At 42.6% G+C, this 17301-nt stretch overlaps 1 protein-coding gene across 1 annotated transcript in view; it reads left to right on the top strand.

Moving 5' to 3' along the window:
* Window positions 1-14055, top strand: part of CTNNA3 (catenin alpha 3) — a 1121082-nt gene extending 1107027 nt beyond the window's left edge. Inside the window, exon 18 of the mRNA XM_058187693.1 lies at window positions 11809-14055. Within this exon, the coding sequence (XP_058043676.1) occupies window positions 11809-12096 (288 nt within the window). The 3' untranslated portion in view covers window positions 12097-14055. The remainder of the gene's footprint in view (window positions 1-11808) is intronic.
* The last annotated feature ends 3246 nt before the right edge of the window (window positions 14056-17301 follow it).

Here is a 17301-nt window from a genome sequence, read left to right as displayed (position 1 = left end):
GACCAATTCTCGAATACAGCTCATCTGTCTGGAACCTGCACTGCATATCAGCCATTAATACAATTGAATGTGTCCAGAAATATTTCGCAAGAAGAGTGTTCCACTCCTTCACTCGCAACAAAATACCTTATGCCACCAGACTTGAAATTTTGGGCTTAGAAAATTTAGAACTACACCACCTTCGGTATGACCTAAGCATAGCTCATAAAATCATCTGTTACAATGTCCTACCTGTCAATGACTAATTCAGCATTAACCACAGCAATACACGAGCACACAATAGATACAAAGTTAAGATAAACCGCCCCAAACTCAATTGCAGAAAATATGACTTTAGCAACAGAGTGGTCAATGCCTGGAATGCACTACCTGACTCCCAAAATTTTAAACTTAGACAGCCTACTGTTGACCTCACCCCATTCCTAAGAGGTCTGTAAGGGGCGTGCATAAGAGCACCAGCATGCCTACCATCCCTGTCCTAATGTTCCCTTTAATTGTATTCATTTTATGTATTCAATTCATGCTTATACATCTATATTATCTCATCTGTAGTCGACAAATAAATAAATAAAATAATAACAAATAACTGGGCACTTGTCCTATCTCATTCACACAAATATAAGGGACTGATTGCACCTAAGCAATGCTTTTTTCCATTTCAAATTCTGTGCAGTTTGTTTCTTTTTCATACCTGGGAAACGTATCTCAAAGTCGGAAAGATAAAAGGCCTATGAAGTGACATTTGAATGTTCAGATTAGGAGTTTTCTCTTGGAAGCTCTTTCCACCTAAGCAGGTTTAAGTGGAACCGTCAATCTTTTCCCAGCTCTCTTCTTTTGATTCCGTTTTGTAGGTTTAAAAATATAAGCTTCCAAAAATAGGGTTTGTCCACATCCACATCAATTGTACCACCTATACTGTAACTCAAAAATGCTCTGATGATGTTTCAATATTAGAAGGTATTAAATAAGAGACTTTTAGTCTTGAAATGCCAAACTTGTACAGATCAGAGTCTTCTTCCTTTTGAATGCATGAGGTAATTTCCCATCTTTGCAGCTGCGCGGGTGATAGAGGGAGCCCCTCGTGGCTCCCGTGTGACACCTATCCTGCGCAGACTGCACTGGCTACCTGTGGCCTTCCGGGTGCGCTTCAAGGTGTTGGTGACAATCTTTAAAGCGCTCCATGGCATAGGGCCAGACTATTCTACGGACCGCCTACTGCTACCAAATACCTCTCACCGACCCGTGCGCTCTCACAGAGAGGGACTCCTCAGGGTGCCATCAGCTAGGCAGTGCCATCTGGCGACACCCAGGGGAAGGGCCTTCTCTGTGGGGGCTCCCACCCTCTGGAACGAACTCCCTCCAGGACTTCATCAACTTCCGGACCTCCGAACCTTTCGTCGCGAGCTTAAAACACACTTATTCATCTGCGCGGGACTGGATTAGATTTTAAAGTTACTGGTTTTAAGGGTTTTTTATTATTTATACTGTTTTTAATAATTTGGCAATAGAATAAGTTTTTTAATCGTCGTTTTTAATCTGTATTTACATGTATTTTAACTGCCTGTGAACCGCCCTGAGTCCTTAGGGAGATAGGGCGGTATATAAATATGAAAAATAAATAAATAAATAAATAAATAAATATAATATAGAATATCAAGCAGAAAAGCAGAAAAATAAGCAGAAAAGCCATAGCTTATAAACACAGATGTAAGAGGCATGCATTTTCTTTGGCTGGGTGCTGACATCATCTAAGATAACATTCTTGAAACATAAAAGTCTAGGCTTTCAAATATTTTAACCCATATAACAATAGAATAACAGAGTTGGAAGAGACCTTGGTGGTCTTCTAGTCCAACCCCCTGCTTAGGCAGGAAACCCTACGCTACTTCAGACAAATGGTTATCCGACCTCTTCTTAAAAACTTCCAGTGTTGGAGCATTCACAACTTCTGGAGGCAAGTTGTTCCACTCATTAATTGTTCTAACTATCAGGAAATTCTCCTTAGTTCTGAGTTGCTTCTCTCCTTGATTAGTTTCCACCCATTGCTTTTTGTTCTAATCTCAGGTGCTCTGGAGAATAGCTTGACTCCCTCTTCTTTGTGGCAGTCATTATTCCATCATGATGTCCTTCCAGGACAGTCCATGTCTGGATTTTATTTCCATTTTTCTCTGCTCCCACAATATTCACATTAAAAATTTCTCTTCCTTCCATTCCAAGGCTGAACCATCTCCAGCAAAAAAAATAATAATAAAAAAATAAAAAAATAAAAAAAAATCTTTTTGTTTGCTTCCTAAGGATTACTGTGGACATCCTCCCCTTCCACAGTTCGCCTTCCTAGGGACAAATTGGTTCTCCTCACCAGCAATTTATTTTGATGCGGAGTTGAATTGCTGCAATCCCACATCAAGAAAGAAAAAAAAATAAGATAAAAACCTCAACAGCTTGATGTGTAATTAGTCCAGCTGTTCAAATGTTGGTAATGGATGCTGGCACAGAAGTTGCAGGGCTTCAAGATCAGAAATAAGAACTGGTCTTTAGAGGCATTTCCCCCTTGAAAATTTTTGGTTCATCTTTGTTGCTCTTCTCTGCACTCTTTCTAGAGTCTTCACATCCTTTTTACAACATGGTGACCAAAACTGAATGCAGTATTCCAAGTGAGGCCTTACCAAGGCATTATAAAGTGGTATTAACACTTCACGTGATCTTTATTCTATCCCTCTGTTTATGCAGCCCAGAACTGTGTTGGCTTTTTTGGCAGCTGCAGCACAGGTTCTTACTTCATGACTTTTCCATGCTTATGGAGGTAGAAGACCTTGAGGAACTTATAGAAAAGTTATTGTTTGTAGTGCAAACAAAACAAAATGTCTAAGTGAACATTGCCTTGAGTATAAGGGTTTCACAGAAGAACATAAACTCAATATAGTAAAGCAGCGGTTCTCAATCTGTGGGTCGGGACCCCATTGGGGGTCGAATGACGATTTGCCAGGGGTCGCCTAAGACCATCGGAAATATGGGAAGTATACTTGCAAGTCGAAGAATCGTACTCCAATGGTTGACTCCACAAGCCAGCTGCAGGCTTTTCAAATCGCTAGCCGAATTCGGCTTCAGGTGCGATGAATTAAAAAAGAGAGAAATCTTTGCTCTGATGTCCCCCTCTCAAGCCAGCTGCAATCACTCCCAATCGCTAGCCTAATCTGGCTCCAGGCGCCATAAACTTAATAGGGGAGGAGTCTCCGCTTTAATGCCTCCGTCCTCAAGGCAATCGCAAGCAGTTCAGATCGCTAGCCAATACGGCTTCAGGCATGATAAATTCAAAATGAAAATAATTTTACGGTTGGGGTCGCCACATCGTGGGGAATTGTATTAAAGGGGTCGCAGCACTATAAAGGTTGAGGACTACTCTAGTAAAGGAAGGCCCACTGAACAATGGAAATGCCTAAAGAATGAATTAAGAGATGGGCTACAGAGCAACTAGAACTCAACTAATATGTGCAGGGTGTGAGGAATGATTAAGGGAACTAGCCTAACGAAGAAAAGAATTAGGGATGAATGACAGCTGTCTTTCTGTACATGAAGGCAGTGGTGGGATTCAGCCAGTTCAGGCCCGTTCAGGAGAACCAACTGTTAAATTGCTGGCTGGCCCCAACCCTCGCACCCTGCCCCTTCCAGGAGTCCCCACTTGCTCTGTTTTTGGCTCCCAGGTAAGTGCAGGGAGGCCTACAAGGCCCAAAATGGTGTGTGTGTGTGGGGGGGTGCGGCACACTTCCCCATGGCCCGTTTTTGCTCCCAGGGTGTGTGTATGCAGGAGGCCAAGTGCTGTCTGTCACACCCCCTGGCCATGCCCATCCATCTGGTCATTAGGGCAGAAAACCAGTTGTTAAATTATTTGAATCCCACAACTGCATGAGGGGCTGCAACAGAGAAGAGGGAATTGACTTCTTCTCCAAAACTCCTGAGAATAGGACCCAGGGGTGAAACCCCTAGCAGGTTCTGACAGGTTCAGGAGAACTGGTAGCGGAAATTTTGAACAATTCGGAGAACCGGTAGCAGAAATTTTGAGTAGTTTGGAGAACCGGCAAATGCCACCTCGGGTGGGGTAGGAATGGGGATTTTGCAGTATCCTTCCCCTGGAGTGGTGAGGGAATGGAGATTCTGCAGTATCCTTCCCCTGCCATGCAAGCCACGCCCACCAAGCCACACTATGCCCACCAAGCCACCCCCACAGAACTGGTAGTAAAAAAAAATGGATTTCACCAGTGGTAGGACCAGAAACAAAGAGTAAAAGCTTGTTAAAGAGAGATCCATCCTGAAACTAAGGAGAAATTAAATTTCCTGACAGAGAGACAGAGAATCAGTGGAATAATTCGCTTCCTGGAGTTGCAGGTGCCATTTGTCCAGAATGGAATAAGGTTTTCTACCATGGGCAGGAAGTTGGACTAGAAGCGGGGGTGGGTTCTACTTACCTTTACTACTGGTTTGCAACGGGGCCGCGCACATGTGCTTACTTCGCTCTCTCTCTCTCTTGCTTCTGCACATTCTGCGTGCTTCTGCGTAGAAGCTTCCTGATGACGTTCAGGTCAGTGGGCGGAGCCTCCCGCCAGATTTACTACTGGTTCTTGCAAATCAGTCCGAACCGGGGGCAACCCACCACTGACTAGAAGGTCTCCAAGGTCCCTTTCAGCCCTATGATTCTATTCTATTTTAATTTCCATGGGAAGCCTAAGTGGAAAACACACCATCTAATTTTGTATCAGATTTTTTTTTTAAGGGGAAGAATAAATTCAAAAGTCATAATACATTTCTAGTAGTTTTTAAGAAAAATTTATCAAGCTGTGGTAAATGTGGCTATTTTATGTAGTGATGCTCAACAAATTATGTAAACAAAATGGAGCATCTGAAACTGAAAATATATTTATTAGCTTTTGCCTGATTTTATTAGTTGCCTTCCTGACTGTCCTTTTAATATTTAAATTGTTGGTTTTATGATTTTGCATTGTTGTACTGCTTTCGTTCTTTTATTATATTAGAATTATAATGAATGCTTTTCAAGCTACGCATTTAATTTTTAATGAAAAGAAATGCAATATATTCTAAACAAAATACTCCAAAGTAAAAAAGAAAAGGGAATATTAAAACTGGTATTAAATATAATAACTAATATTTAAAAAGTCATAAATAGAGGCCAACAACGAGTAATTAAAGGGAACTTAAAATAGCAACTGCGTTGATCTGCAGTAATTGGGGTCACAAAGTAGAAGCCGTCACAAAATATTTTTCATCAAAAAGAAATAATATTTACACGGGTTGGAAGTGGAGAATTGGGTAATACAGAATACAGAATCTAATCCAGCCCCCTGCTCAGGCAGGAATCTCTATACAATTTCTGACAACTGGTTGTCCAATTTCTTCTTAAAAACTTCCAGTGTTGGAGCATTCACAACTTCTGGAGGCAAGTTGTTCCACTGATTAATTGTTCTGGCAGGAAATTTCTCCTTAGTTCTAAGTTGCTTCTCTCCTTGATGAGTTTCCACCCATTGCTTCTCGTCCTGCCCTCAGGTGCTTTGGAGAATAGCTTGATTCCCTCTTTTTTTGTGGCACAAAGTTCCCCCACAAAGAGAGGGGACTGAATCATTCTCATCTCTCTTCCATCCCCACTTGTAACAGGGTATGATTACGGCACAAAAGTTCTGAACGATATTTTCAGTAATGATGGATCCTAGGAGGAGAATCTCATGTCTGTAGGTGAATTTAAAGGTTTTGGAATGTGAGTTTCTAGTGTTAGTTTTGGAAGTGAACTTCCTTGCCACCCTCCAGACCACAGGGATCCATTCAACAATTGGTGAGAAGGTTTGTCCTTTGGCTTTCATCCACTAGAACCGTGATGGCGAACCTATGGCACGAATGCCAGAGGTGACATGCAGAGCCTTATCTGTGGGCACATGCACAGTCACCAGCTGCTCTCCTGGGTCATGCGCATGCGCGCTGTACAGTTGGTCTTTGTGCAAAGATGAGCTGTCCGGCGTGCTTGCGCACGATGGAACCGGAAGAGAGCAGCTGGGTGCCTCGCATACATGCGCACTGGCCAGCTGCTCTCTTCCAGTTTCCGGCGCTCTGGGCACGCGTACATGCTCCAGTTCTGCACTCCGTGCTGAAAAAGTTAGCCGTCACTGCACTAGAACCAAAAAATGGGGGATGGGACAGGAAGCATCTCAATGTATGCCATTGGTGTTGTAGTCAGTGATGGAGCATATGGATGCTAAAGAATGTATTAGCTGAGTTTGGTTATACATTAAACCTGTTAGTCAATGCAAGAAGTTTTAAAAATACTGTGTTTCTCCTAAGATCAATTTCCTAAGATCAATTTCATTCAACAAAATATTCTTATCCTTGTGTGTCACATTCCTCGGAGAATGTTTAAAAGGGATTGCTTTTTTTAAAAAAAATTAAATTAAGGGCCTCGGTGGCACAATGGTTAGGGTGCAGCACTGCAGGCTACTTCTGCTGACTGCCAGCTGACTGCAATTTGGCAGTTCAAATCCCACCAGGCTCAAGGTTGACTCAGCCTTCCATCCCTCCAAGGTGGGTTAAATGAGGACCCAGATTGTTGGGGGCAATATGCTGACTCTGTAAAGTGCTTAAAGAGGGCTATAAAGCACTGTGAAGCAGTATATAAGTAAGTGCTATTGCTATTGCTGCTATTGGTTGCCAATGTCAGGATATTGCAAGTGCATTTAGATTTAGGGATTTTTTATAAAAGATAGCAACCCCACCCCTCTGCGGATTTCATGGTTGGGCCTCTTACTGTGGTAATGGAGTCTGGTAGTGATGAATTCAGCCACATCTCGCATACAAATATAATGTTGAATATACTGTAGTTGTATTTAGCAGAAGGAGGAATTCTGGTATTTTGTTTAAGAGGCTTTGCGAATTCAGTAGTTTGCATTTAAAGTCTGTGGCGGTGGATTTTGAGGAAGTTAGGGGCTTGCATGCCTAGAGTTGTTTGTTGGGGTGGTGGTTATTGGGGTGCAGACCGTTGTTCTTACTTTTAATACAGCTGGAACGGTAATAAAAAAAAAATTGCCCTGCTCATTTAGCAACTTTCTTACTTCATGACTTTCGCAGTTACAATGGTGATGAATAAGGAAAATTGGAACCAATCCTCACATTTATGACCTCTGCTGGTCAGTGATGAAAAGGAGAGCTGAAATAAGGTTGTAAGCACCATTGTGTTTTCACTTAATGACCTCTTCACTTAGGGACTGATTTGCCAACCTCAACAAGTTGAGTCTGTTTTGGGACTGAGGGTCTAAGTTGCCTCACTAAACAAGGACTGCCTGCATAGATGAGGGAACAGTTACCTTGCAATACAGTCTTTTTAAAATTAATATCCCATCCCGTCCAAAATTATTTTAATGGTATTAGAAAGATCATTGTGGTTTAAAGATTGCAAATGTAATTAAATTACATACCGAAATGTTGGACCATCTTTGAGATTAAAAAATACACGGCTATGTTATGGCATGTGGATTCGCAGAGAAGGAAGACTATTCAAGTGTTAGAAATAGATTTACTTACAGTGATGGTTGGAGATACGTAATAATTTCTTTTTATAAATTGGCACTGTAGCAACACCGTGGAAACACCGATTAATATTATTTCATGTAGTCAGGGCTCAATGACTTATTTCAAAGGTCAAATAGAATAATATTTGGGGGGGGGGTTGCATTTTTCTTTCTTTTTTCACAACAAGAATGTATGCAAATTTGCCTTACTACAGGTAGTCACTGACTTACAAGCATAACGGAGCCTGCCCTTTGTGGTTGTTAAGTTATGACGGTCATAGACTGACTGATCCAATTTTAGGACCTTTCTTGCAGCAGTCATTAAACAATGGTTAATGGTTGCAAAGCAAATGTGTAAAGTGAACACATTGCTTGCTATGGGGCATTTTTGCCAAAACCTGGAAGTAAATGTTGGTTTGTTTCCAGTTTTTGACCATAACCATGATCACATGACCAGTGGTGGGATTCAAATAATTTAACAACCGGTTCTCTGCCCTAATGATTACTTCCAACAACCAGTTCACCAAACTGCTCAGACTCAAACTCCTCGTGGCTCCCGCATAACACCCATCCTGCGCAGACTGCACTGGCTACCTGTGGCCTTCCGGGTGCGCTTCAAGGTTTTGGTAACCACCTTTAAAGCGCTCCATGGCATAGGGCCGGGTTATCTACGGGACCGCCTACTGCTACCGAATACCTCTCACCGACCCGTGCGCTCTCATAGAGAGGGACTCCTCAGGGTGCCGTCAGCGAGGCAATGTCGTCTGGCGACGCCCAGGGGAAGGGCCTTCTCTGTGGGGGCTCCCACCCTCTGGAATGAACTGCCCCCAGGACTTCGTCAGCTTCCGGACCTTCGGACCTTCCGCCGCGAGCTTAAAACATACTTATTTAATTGCGCAGGACTGAGCTAGATTTTAATTTATGGGTTTTAACTTGGGTTTTATTTTTTATATTTTTAATTATTAGGCTTTTGAATAAGTTTTTTAATTGTTTTTAGATTGTATTTATTTGCTTTTAAATGCCTGTAAACCGCCCTGAGTCCTTTGGGAGATAGGGCGGTATATAAATATAAACAATAAATAAATAAGAAAGTTAACAACCGGTTCTCCCGAAGTGGTGCGAGCTGGCTGAATCCCACCACTGCACATAACATAACATAACATAACATAACATCAGAGTTGGAAGGGACCTTGGAGGCCTTCTAGTCCAACCCCCTGCCCAGGCAGGAAACCCTACACCATCTCAGTCAGATGGTTATCCAACATTTTCTTAAAAATTTCCAGTGTTGGAGCATTCACAACTTCTGCAGGCAAGTCGTTCCACTTATTAATTGTTCTAACTGTCAGGAAATTTCTCCTTAGTTCTAAGTTAACATGACCATGGACACTGCAAATGACAGCAAATGTGGGCCAGTTGCCAAGCGCCCGACCTGCAGTCATGTGACCACGGGCAGGAGCTGGCGGTCAGAACTTCAGAACTAGGTTTTAAGTACTTTTGAGAAGGCCCATTATAACTTTCAGTGGTTGCTAAGCAACTGGGGACTACCTATATTAAGAAATGGTTTTGTGGCAAGAACCAAATCAATGTGGGATGTGGTTTTTCTGCTACCCTCCAATGCTCCTGTCCAGTCTAGGTCCTCACCAGGAAGAAGGCTTGGCAAGACTAAGTATTTATAGGCATGGGAAGATGAGGCATGTTTCAAATCTGGAGTCTAAAATCCCATAATAACAATAATAATATGATTAGAGATATTTGGGAGCATCTGCTCTAGCTGCTTTGGAGTCAACCTTACCAGCAGTGAGTCCCGGGCCTGTTGACTTTGCTCTGGATCATAAGACAGCAGGAAAGAACCAACCACACAAAACAATTAATTAATTAATTAATTAATTAAAGCAATTAATCAGTGGAACAACTTGCCTCCAGAAGTTGTGAATGTTCCAACACTGGAAGCTTTTAAGAGATTAGATAACCATTTGTCTGAAGTGCTGTAGGGTTTCCTGCCTAAGCAGGGGGTTGGACTAGAAGACCTCCAAGGTCCCTTACAACTCTTCTATTCTATTCTATTCTATTCTATTCTATTTTGAACCTTTCAAGCAGGACAAAAATGATCTCGATAATCTATTTTCAATTCGGTACAAGGTTGTTCTTATTCTTAATTCTACACTGAATGGTTTTTTTGGAAAAAAATAATATGTCAAGGAGCTGCACACAGTATCTCTTTTTTCCCATCAAACGTCAGAATGTGATCAGAATAATCAGGTCTATCTTTGATGTGTGTACCTGCACATGCTCCTATGTGGAGATTGGGAAAATATAAATCCAAGCATACGGCATTATTTAAAAGAATTTGAAGTGGAAATGCATTTCTAAATTGAAATGGTCAGCCCTGTAATTAAATAGGAGCACAAAGATTCTTAGAAACTGAAAATTATTCATTCAAGCCACAGGTCCACATTTCAGTATATTTATCCTTTTTCCAATGTTCCAATATAAAATAACAGCACAGGAAGCTTAAGCTGTAGATGTACAAGGAAAGCAATGCTGAAGAATTTAACATTCACCTAGAGGGCTATACACCAAATGAAATATGATACAATTCAAATGCAATACAGTCTATGTTTCAAATCATATGATTCCTTTTACACTGATACCTTATATATTAAGAACACTTCCTGAATTCCCTCTCTCTTGCATATAATAAAAAGTATTAAGCACAAGCGCATGAGATGAATTAAAGTGGATCAGATCAAAAGCCCATCCTGTTTCACACTGAACAATCAGAGGGTAATTTTACCATCACTAATAAGCAAAACCCTTATACGAAAAGAAATGCATGTTACCTTGAGTATTTTAAGCAAAATATTGGAAAATGGTGATAATCGTAAAGGTGAAGACCAGTCATAAGTCACTTTTTCAGTGCTGTTGTAACTTTGAACAATCACTAAATGAATGGTTTGTAAGTCAAGGACTATCTGGAATAACTCACTGCATCACCAAGTTCTCTGTCTTGAAGCTGAACTGTTTCCAGCCTGTGAATTGTTCTGATAGATATCAATATTCCCGATGTCTTTTGGATAGTTGCATTTTTTGCCACCACAGTAACTGGAAGTAGTACACTTAAATATTTTCTCAAGCATTCAGATTTATTTATTTTTTTAAGAAAAAAGCATGGATCCAATTATTATCTCCAATTCTTTCACGTTTTCTGTCTTCTTCAGGTAGGTGACTGACAGCTATCTGAGCGACACTATTTTGTTGGGCTGTCTTGCCAAAATTACAGATGTTTGGAATTGCAAAAATCTGGGGTTGCAACATGTGAAATTTTATTTCTAAACAAGAGTATCATCCAGTTCATGTTTGTTACAAAAATTTGGTGATTTGTTTTGCAGCTCTTAATTATGTTACCCTGTTTCCCCGAAAATAAGACATCTCCTGATAATAATCCAATCGGGCTTTTGAGTGCATGTGCTAAAATAAGCCTCCCCCTGAAAATAAGCCCTCCCTGAAAATATTTAAATGCAAAGCTGGAAATCAGGTAAGATGGCAAGAGGAGCCCTGTCTTGCTCCACGTGCCCCCAAAATAATAAAACCTCCCCGAAAATAGGGCCAAGCGTGTCCAGAAAACCCCCCTCCTGCAGAAAAGACTCTGAGGCAAACATCTTTCAAAGTTCTTTTACTAGCATAGGTAAACTGGCACAGCTAGATAAACTCCAAATCTGGAGATCCGGGTTTTCCCTCAGTAGTACAAAACCCCAGACTCTGCCAATCACGTGCTCCAATCACCAACCGTCCCATCTCGAGGCATCACTCCGACCACTCCTTCTCCAGATGCAATCTTGGCCTGACCTTGACTAACAGAAAGAATATTATTATGTCTAATGGCCCCTTGTACCAACCCACCTCCCTCCTCCTACTTTCCCACACAGGAGAAAGTGGCAACGTGTGGAAGCCTTCGGCCTAGAATGGCTTCCAAAGCTGACAAAGCGCTTATTTTGGGGTTCAAAAAAATATAAGTCAGGGTCTTATTTTGGGGGTAACACGGTATTGGGTTTAGGTTGACCTGTTAATAAGACTTTCAAAAACTCTAAACTGGACATCATTAAAGTGACCCCCCACTTTATCTCTGTTATCCAGCACTGCATGTTATTTTTGACAAGATCAAATTCATGTTCTGCGCATTCAAGTGTACTACAAGAGGAAACAACAGGCTTTTCTGAGATTATAATAGTTGTGTTTCTGCTTACAGTTAGACAGTGTGACTTCGCTGATTCAAGCTGCCAAAAACCTGATGAACGCTGTGGTGCAGACGGTGAAAATGTCCTACATTGCCTCCACAAAGATTATCCGAATTCAGAGTCCTGCTGGCCCGCGACATCCTGTGGTGATGTGGCGGATGAAGGCTCCCGAAAAGAAACCTTTGATTAAGAAAGAGAAGCCGGAGGAGATCTATGCAGCCGTCAGGAAAGGTTCAGCTAAGAAGAAGATCCACCCCGTTCAAATCATGAGTGAATTCAGAGGGAGAGAAATACCCTGAAATTGTTATTCTGTTCATGGCACAGCTTGCCTAGATGAGGAGGCTGCTGAGATAAAAAGCTTTACTTTCCCCACTACTTTAATGCCACGAATGCACTAACGTTTCACATGGGTGTGTGTTTAACATTGTGTTACATGAAGTCACTTCATTTGTAGGGGATGCAAGTTTTTCTACCCAGTTTAAGAGGAGCTATCCACACATTATTTGAAACGTTTAGCTGTGTTTTTGTATTGATCACTCACTGGTGTGTTTGGCATCTCCCCATTTTGCATACGCCATAAAAATATTGACATCTGTTGCACTACTAATTGATCATAATATGCCAGGTTTAATCATGTGAAGTGTTGTTGGCTCAAAAGTTAAAGTTGCTCACGTGTATCGTATCTCAGTATTTGTTAGCAAAAGTCTGGTCGGGAATCTGACATTTTGTAGAAGGGAATAGAGAGATAAAAGCAGTGGTGGGATTCAGCCAGTTCGCACCACTTTGGGAGAACTGGTTGTTAACTTTCTGAGCAGTTTGGTAAACTGGTTGTTGGAAGAAATCATTAGGGCAGAGAACTGGTTGTTAAATTACTTGAATCTCACCACTGCATAAAAGGTTCACTTCTAACCACTATGAATGGTATCTGTCTTCCTTAATCTCAGGTACTCTACCAAAGACCTGAGAATTTAAGAGTTTGGCGCAGTATCCTACTGTGTTTCCCCAAAATTAAGACCCTGCCTTATATTTGAGGACCCAGATTGTTGGGGGCAATATGCTGACTCTGTAAACCACTTAGAGAGGGCTGTAAAAGCACTATGAAGAGGTATATGTCTAAGGGCTATTGCTATTACTTTTTTGTTTTTGTTTTTTGCCACCAAAAAAGGCACGAGGTCTTATTTTAGGGGAATGTCATCCACTGACCAACTTCACTTGCGCGCGTCACCCCTGGCTTCCTTTTCGCTGTCAGAGGCCTTCAGGAACTTCTTCTTGCCAGCCTTACCAGCTGCAGAAGAAATGGGCCGGTGAGGCAGGTGTCGGGGTGTGCGAGGCCTGGTTACCATTCTCTCTGCAGCTCATCTTTGGGTGTCATCTTTCTAGTGTACTCCTGGATTCTCTGGCTGGGGAATTCGGAGAATTGAAGTCCATACATCTTAAAAGTTACTAAGATTGAGATACACTGCTGTATGGAATCAAACGTTAGATTCTGAAGGCGCAGGATAACAAGATGGTTGATGGTTTTGAACTAGTGACAGTGAAGACTCCTGGGGCTACCATGGATAGGCAAGAAAAGAAATGCATGGTAGAAAAGTAAATAAATCCAGACTTCTCACTTGAGGCAGAAAAGATTAGGCAAAAATTAAACTACTTTCGACACTTCACATTATGTGAAAACCTGTTCCCTTGAAAAGTCGATAATGCTGGGAATGGTGAGAGGAAATAGAAGATGATGCAACTGCAAGATGGATGGACTCAGTTACAGTAGGAATTGATGCTCCATTAGAAAACCTTAAACACTAGATTGAGGGAAAGATCATCCTGGGGAAGGTCTTTCTATGTAATCTCCAAAAAACTGACACTGACTTGATGGCACATAATCAGACAATCAGGCAATTACTACACCTCACTGATTTTGTTTCATTTTATTAAATATCGACTAAGTGGAAGATTACTGAGTGCTTTTAAAAAAAACCTAGTTGTCTAAAGGGATTATGTGTACAGCACTTTTATCTTGCACCTTCACTGGTCCTGGGGTGCCCATCATTGGTTGATTGGGAGCTCTCCAGGCCAAACAAGCCCTTTGAGACTCTCCCTTTCAATTCCAGTTTCTGGTCCCATGGGAGACTTTATCTAGAGCCAAGACCTTGGAGAAGGGCCTTCACTCTTCCTCCCTCAAGGATAAAAATCGGGGATGGGGGGGAGAGCAATAAAACTTCAGACTCTTCTCTAAAACAGCAATCTTGATCAGAGGTGGGCTTCACATAATTTAGCAACCAGTTCGCCCAGCACCGAAAATGTAAGGATGCGCACAGTGGTAGGATTCAAATAATTTAACAACCGGTTCTCTGTCCTAATGATTTCTTACAACAACCAGTTCACCAAACTGCTCAAAAGTTAACAACCGGTTCTCTGTCCTAATGATTTCTTACAACAACCAGTTCACCAAACTGCTCAAAAGTTAACAACCAGTTCACCAAACTGCTCAAAAGTTAACAACCGGTTCTCTGTCCTAATGATTTCTTACAACAACCAGTTCACCAAACTGCTCAAAAGTTAACAACCAGTTCACCAAACTGCTCAAAAGTTAACAACCGGTTCTCTGTCCTAATGATTTCTTACAACAACCAGTTCACCAAACTGCTCAAAAGTTAACAACCAGTTCACCAAACTGCTCAAAAGTTAACAACCGGTTCTCTGTCCTAATGATTTCTTACAACAACCAGTTCACCAAACTGCTCAAAAGTTAACAACCAGTTCACCAAACTGCTCAAAAGTTAACAACCGGTTCTCTGTCCTAATGATTTCTTACAACAACCAGTTCTCCCAGTGGTGCGAACTGGCTGAATCCCACCACTGGATGCGCACCTTCCGCGCATGCACATGTGCTTCAGTAGTGGGTTTCAATTTTTTTACTACCAGTTCTGTGGGTGTGGCTTGGTGGGCGTGGCAGAGGAAGGATACCCTAAAATCTCCGTTCCTCCCAATCAGCTGGGACTCGGGAGGCAGAGAATAGATGGGGGCGGGGGCAGTTAGAATTTTTACTACCGGTTCTCCGAACTGCCCAAAATTTCCACTACTGGTTCTCCAGAACTGGTCAGAACCTGCTTAAACCCACCTCTGATGTGCTTTGCTTGTGTGTGGGGTTTGCACGTGGTTAAACATGGCTAAATTGGACCACATAGCGCCAGGGTGGGTGGCCGGGCCCACCCAGAGGTCGCTCCTACCAGTTCGTCTGAACCGTTCTGAACCGACTGAATCCCAGCTCTGATCTTGATCCATCTCTTTGTGGCAGTCATTATTCCATCATGATGTCCTTCCAGGACAGTCCATGTCTGGATTTTATTTCCATTTTTCTCTGCTCCCACAATATTCACATTAAAAATTTCTCTTCCTTCCATTCCAAGGCTGAACCATCTCCAGCAAAAAAAATAATAATAAAAAAATAAAAAAATAAAAAAAAATCTTTTTGTTTGCTTCCTAAGGATTACTGTGGACATCCTCCCCTTCCACAGTTCGCCTTCCTAGGGACAAATTGGTTCTCCTCCTATCTCTCCGACCGGTCGCAGACGGTGTTGACAGGGGGCAGAGGCCACCGAGGGCCTCACTTGTGGGGTCCCACAGGGTCGATTCTCTCGCCCCTGCTGTTCAACATCTACATGAAGCCGTTGGGTGAGATCATCAGTGGTTTCGGGGTGAGATACCAGCAGTACGCTGATGACACCCAGCTGTACTTTTCCACCCCGGACCACCCCAATGAAGTTGTCGAAGTGCTGTCCCGGTGTTTGGAAGCTGTACGGGTCTGGATGGGGAGAAACAGGCTCAAGCTTAATCCCTCCAAGACGGAGTGGCTGTGGATGCCGGCACCCCGATTCAGTCAGCTGCAGCCGCGGCTGGCTGTTGGAGGCGAGTTACTGGCCCCAAAGGATAGGGTGCGCAACTTGGGTGTCCTCCTGGATGATCGGCTGTCGTTTGAAGACCATTTGACGGCCGTCTCCAGGAGGGCCTTCCACCAGGTTCGCCTGGTTCGGCAGTTGCGCCCCTTCCTTGATCGGGATGCCTTATGCACAGTCACTCATGCGCTCGTTACCTCTCGCTTGGATTACTGTAATGCTCTCTACATGGGGCTCCCCTTGAAGTGCGCTCGGAGGCTTCAGTTAGTCCAGAATGCAGCTGCGGGTTATAGAGGAGCTACGTAGCTCCCATGTAACACCGCTCCTGCGCAGACTGCACTGGCTGCCTGTGGCCTTCGGGTGCACTTTAAGGTGTTGGTTATGACCTTTAAATCGCTCCATGGCTTAGGACCTGGGTACTTACGGGACCGCCTGCTGTTACCACCGCCTCCCACCGACCCGTCGCTCCCATAGAGGGACTTCTCAGGGTGCCGTCCGCCAAACAATGTCGGCTGGCGGCCCCAGGAAGGGCCTTCTCTGTGGGGGCTCCCACACTCTGGAGCAGGCTTCCCCTGGGTTTACGCCAAATACCTGACCTTCGGACATTTCGTCGCGAACTCAAGACTCATCTTTTTATCCGCGCGGGGCTGGCTTAAATTGGGATTTTAATGTTAAACTTATTAATTTTAAACGGGGTTTTTTTTAGTATGGTAAATTTTAATCACTGGGCTAATTTAAATAAGTTTTTTAAATCGTATTTTAAACTTGTATATTGCATTGTTGGTTTTATTATACCTGTACACCGCCCTGAGTCCTTCGGGAGAAGGGCGGTATAAAAATCAAATAAAATAAATAAATAAATAAATTCTTGCCAGCCTTACCGGCTGCAGAAGAAATGGGCCGGTGAGGCAGGTGTCGGGGTGTGCGAGGCCTGGTTACCATTCTCTCTGCAGCTCATCTTTGGGTGTCATTTTTCTAGTGTACTCCTGGATTCTCTGGCTGGGGAATTCGGAGAATTGAAGTCCATACATCTTAAAAGTTACTAAGATTGAGATACACTGCTGTATGGAATCAAACGTTAGATTCTGAAGGCGCAGGATAACAAGATGGTTGATGGTTTTGAACTAGTGACAGTGAAGACTCCTGGGGCTACCATGGATAGGCAAGAAAAGAAATGCATGGTAGAAAAGTAAATAAATCCAGACTTCTCACTTGAGGCAGAAAAGATTAGGCAAAAATTAAACTACTTTCGACACTTCACATTATGTAGCAACCAGTTCGCCCAGCACCGAAAATGTAAGGATGCGCACAGTGGTAGGATTCAAATAATTTAACAACCGGTTCTCTGTCCTAATGATTTCTTACAACAACCAGTTCACCAAACTGCTCAAAAGTTAACAACCGGTTCTCTGTCCTAATGATTTCTTACAACAACCAGTTCACCAAACTGCTCAAAAGTTAACAACCAGTTCACCAAACTGCTCAAAAGTTAACAACCGGTTCTCTGTCCTAATGATTTCTTACAACAACCAGTTCACCAAACTGCTCAAAAGTTAACAACGGTTCTCCGAACTGCCCAAAATTTCCACTACTGGTTCTCCAGAACTGGTCAGA

The sequence above is a fragment of the Ahaetulla prasina genome, chromosome 6, assembly GCF_028640845.1.
Source record: "Ahaetulla prasina isolate Xishuangbanna chromosome 6, ASM2864084v1, whole genome shotgun sequence".
NCBI lineage: Eukaryota > Metazoa > Chordata > Lepidosauria > Squamata > Colubridae > Ahaetulla > Ahaetulla prasina.
This window is presented reverse-complemented; position numbering and strand designations above follow the sequence as displayed.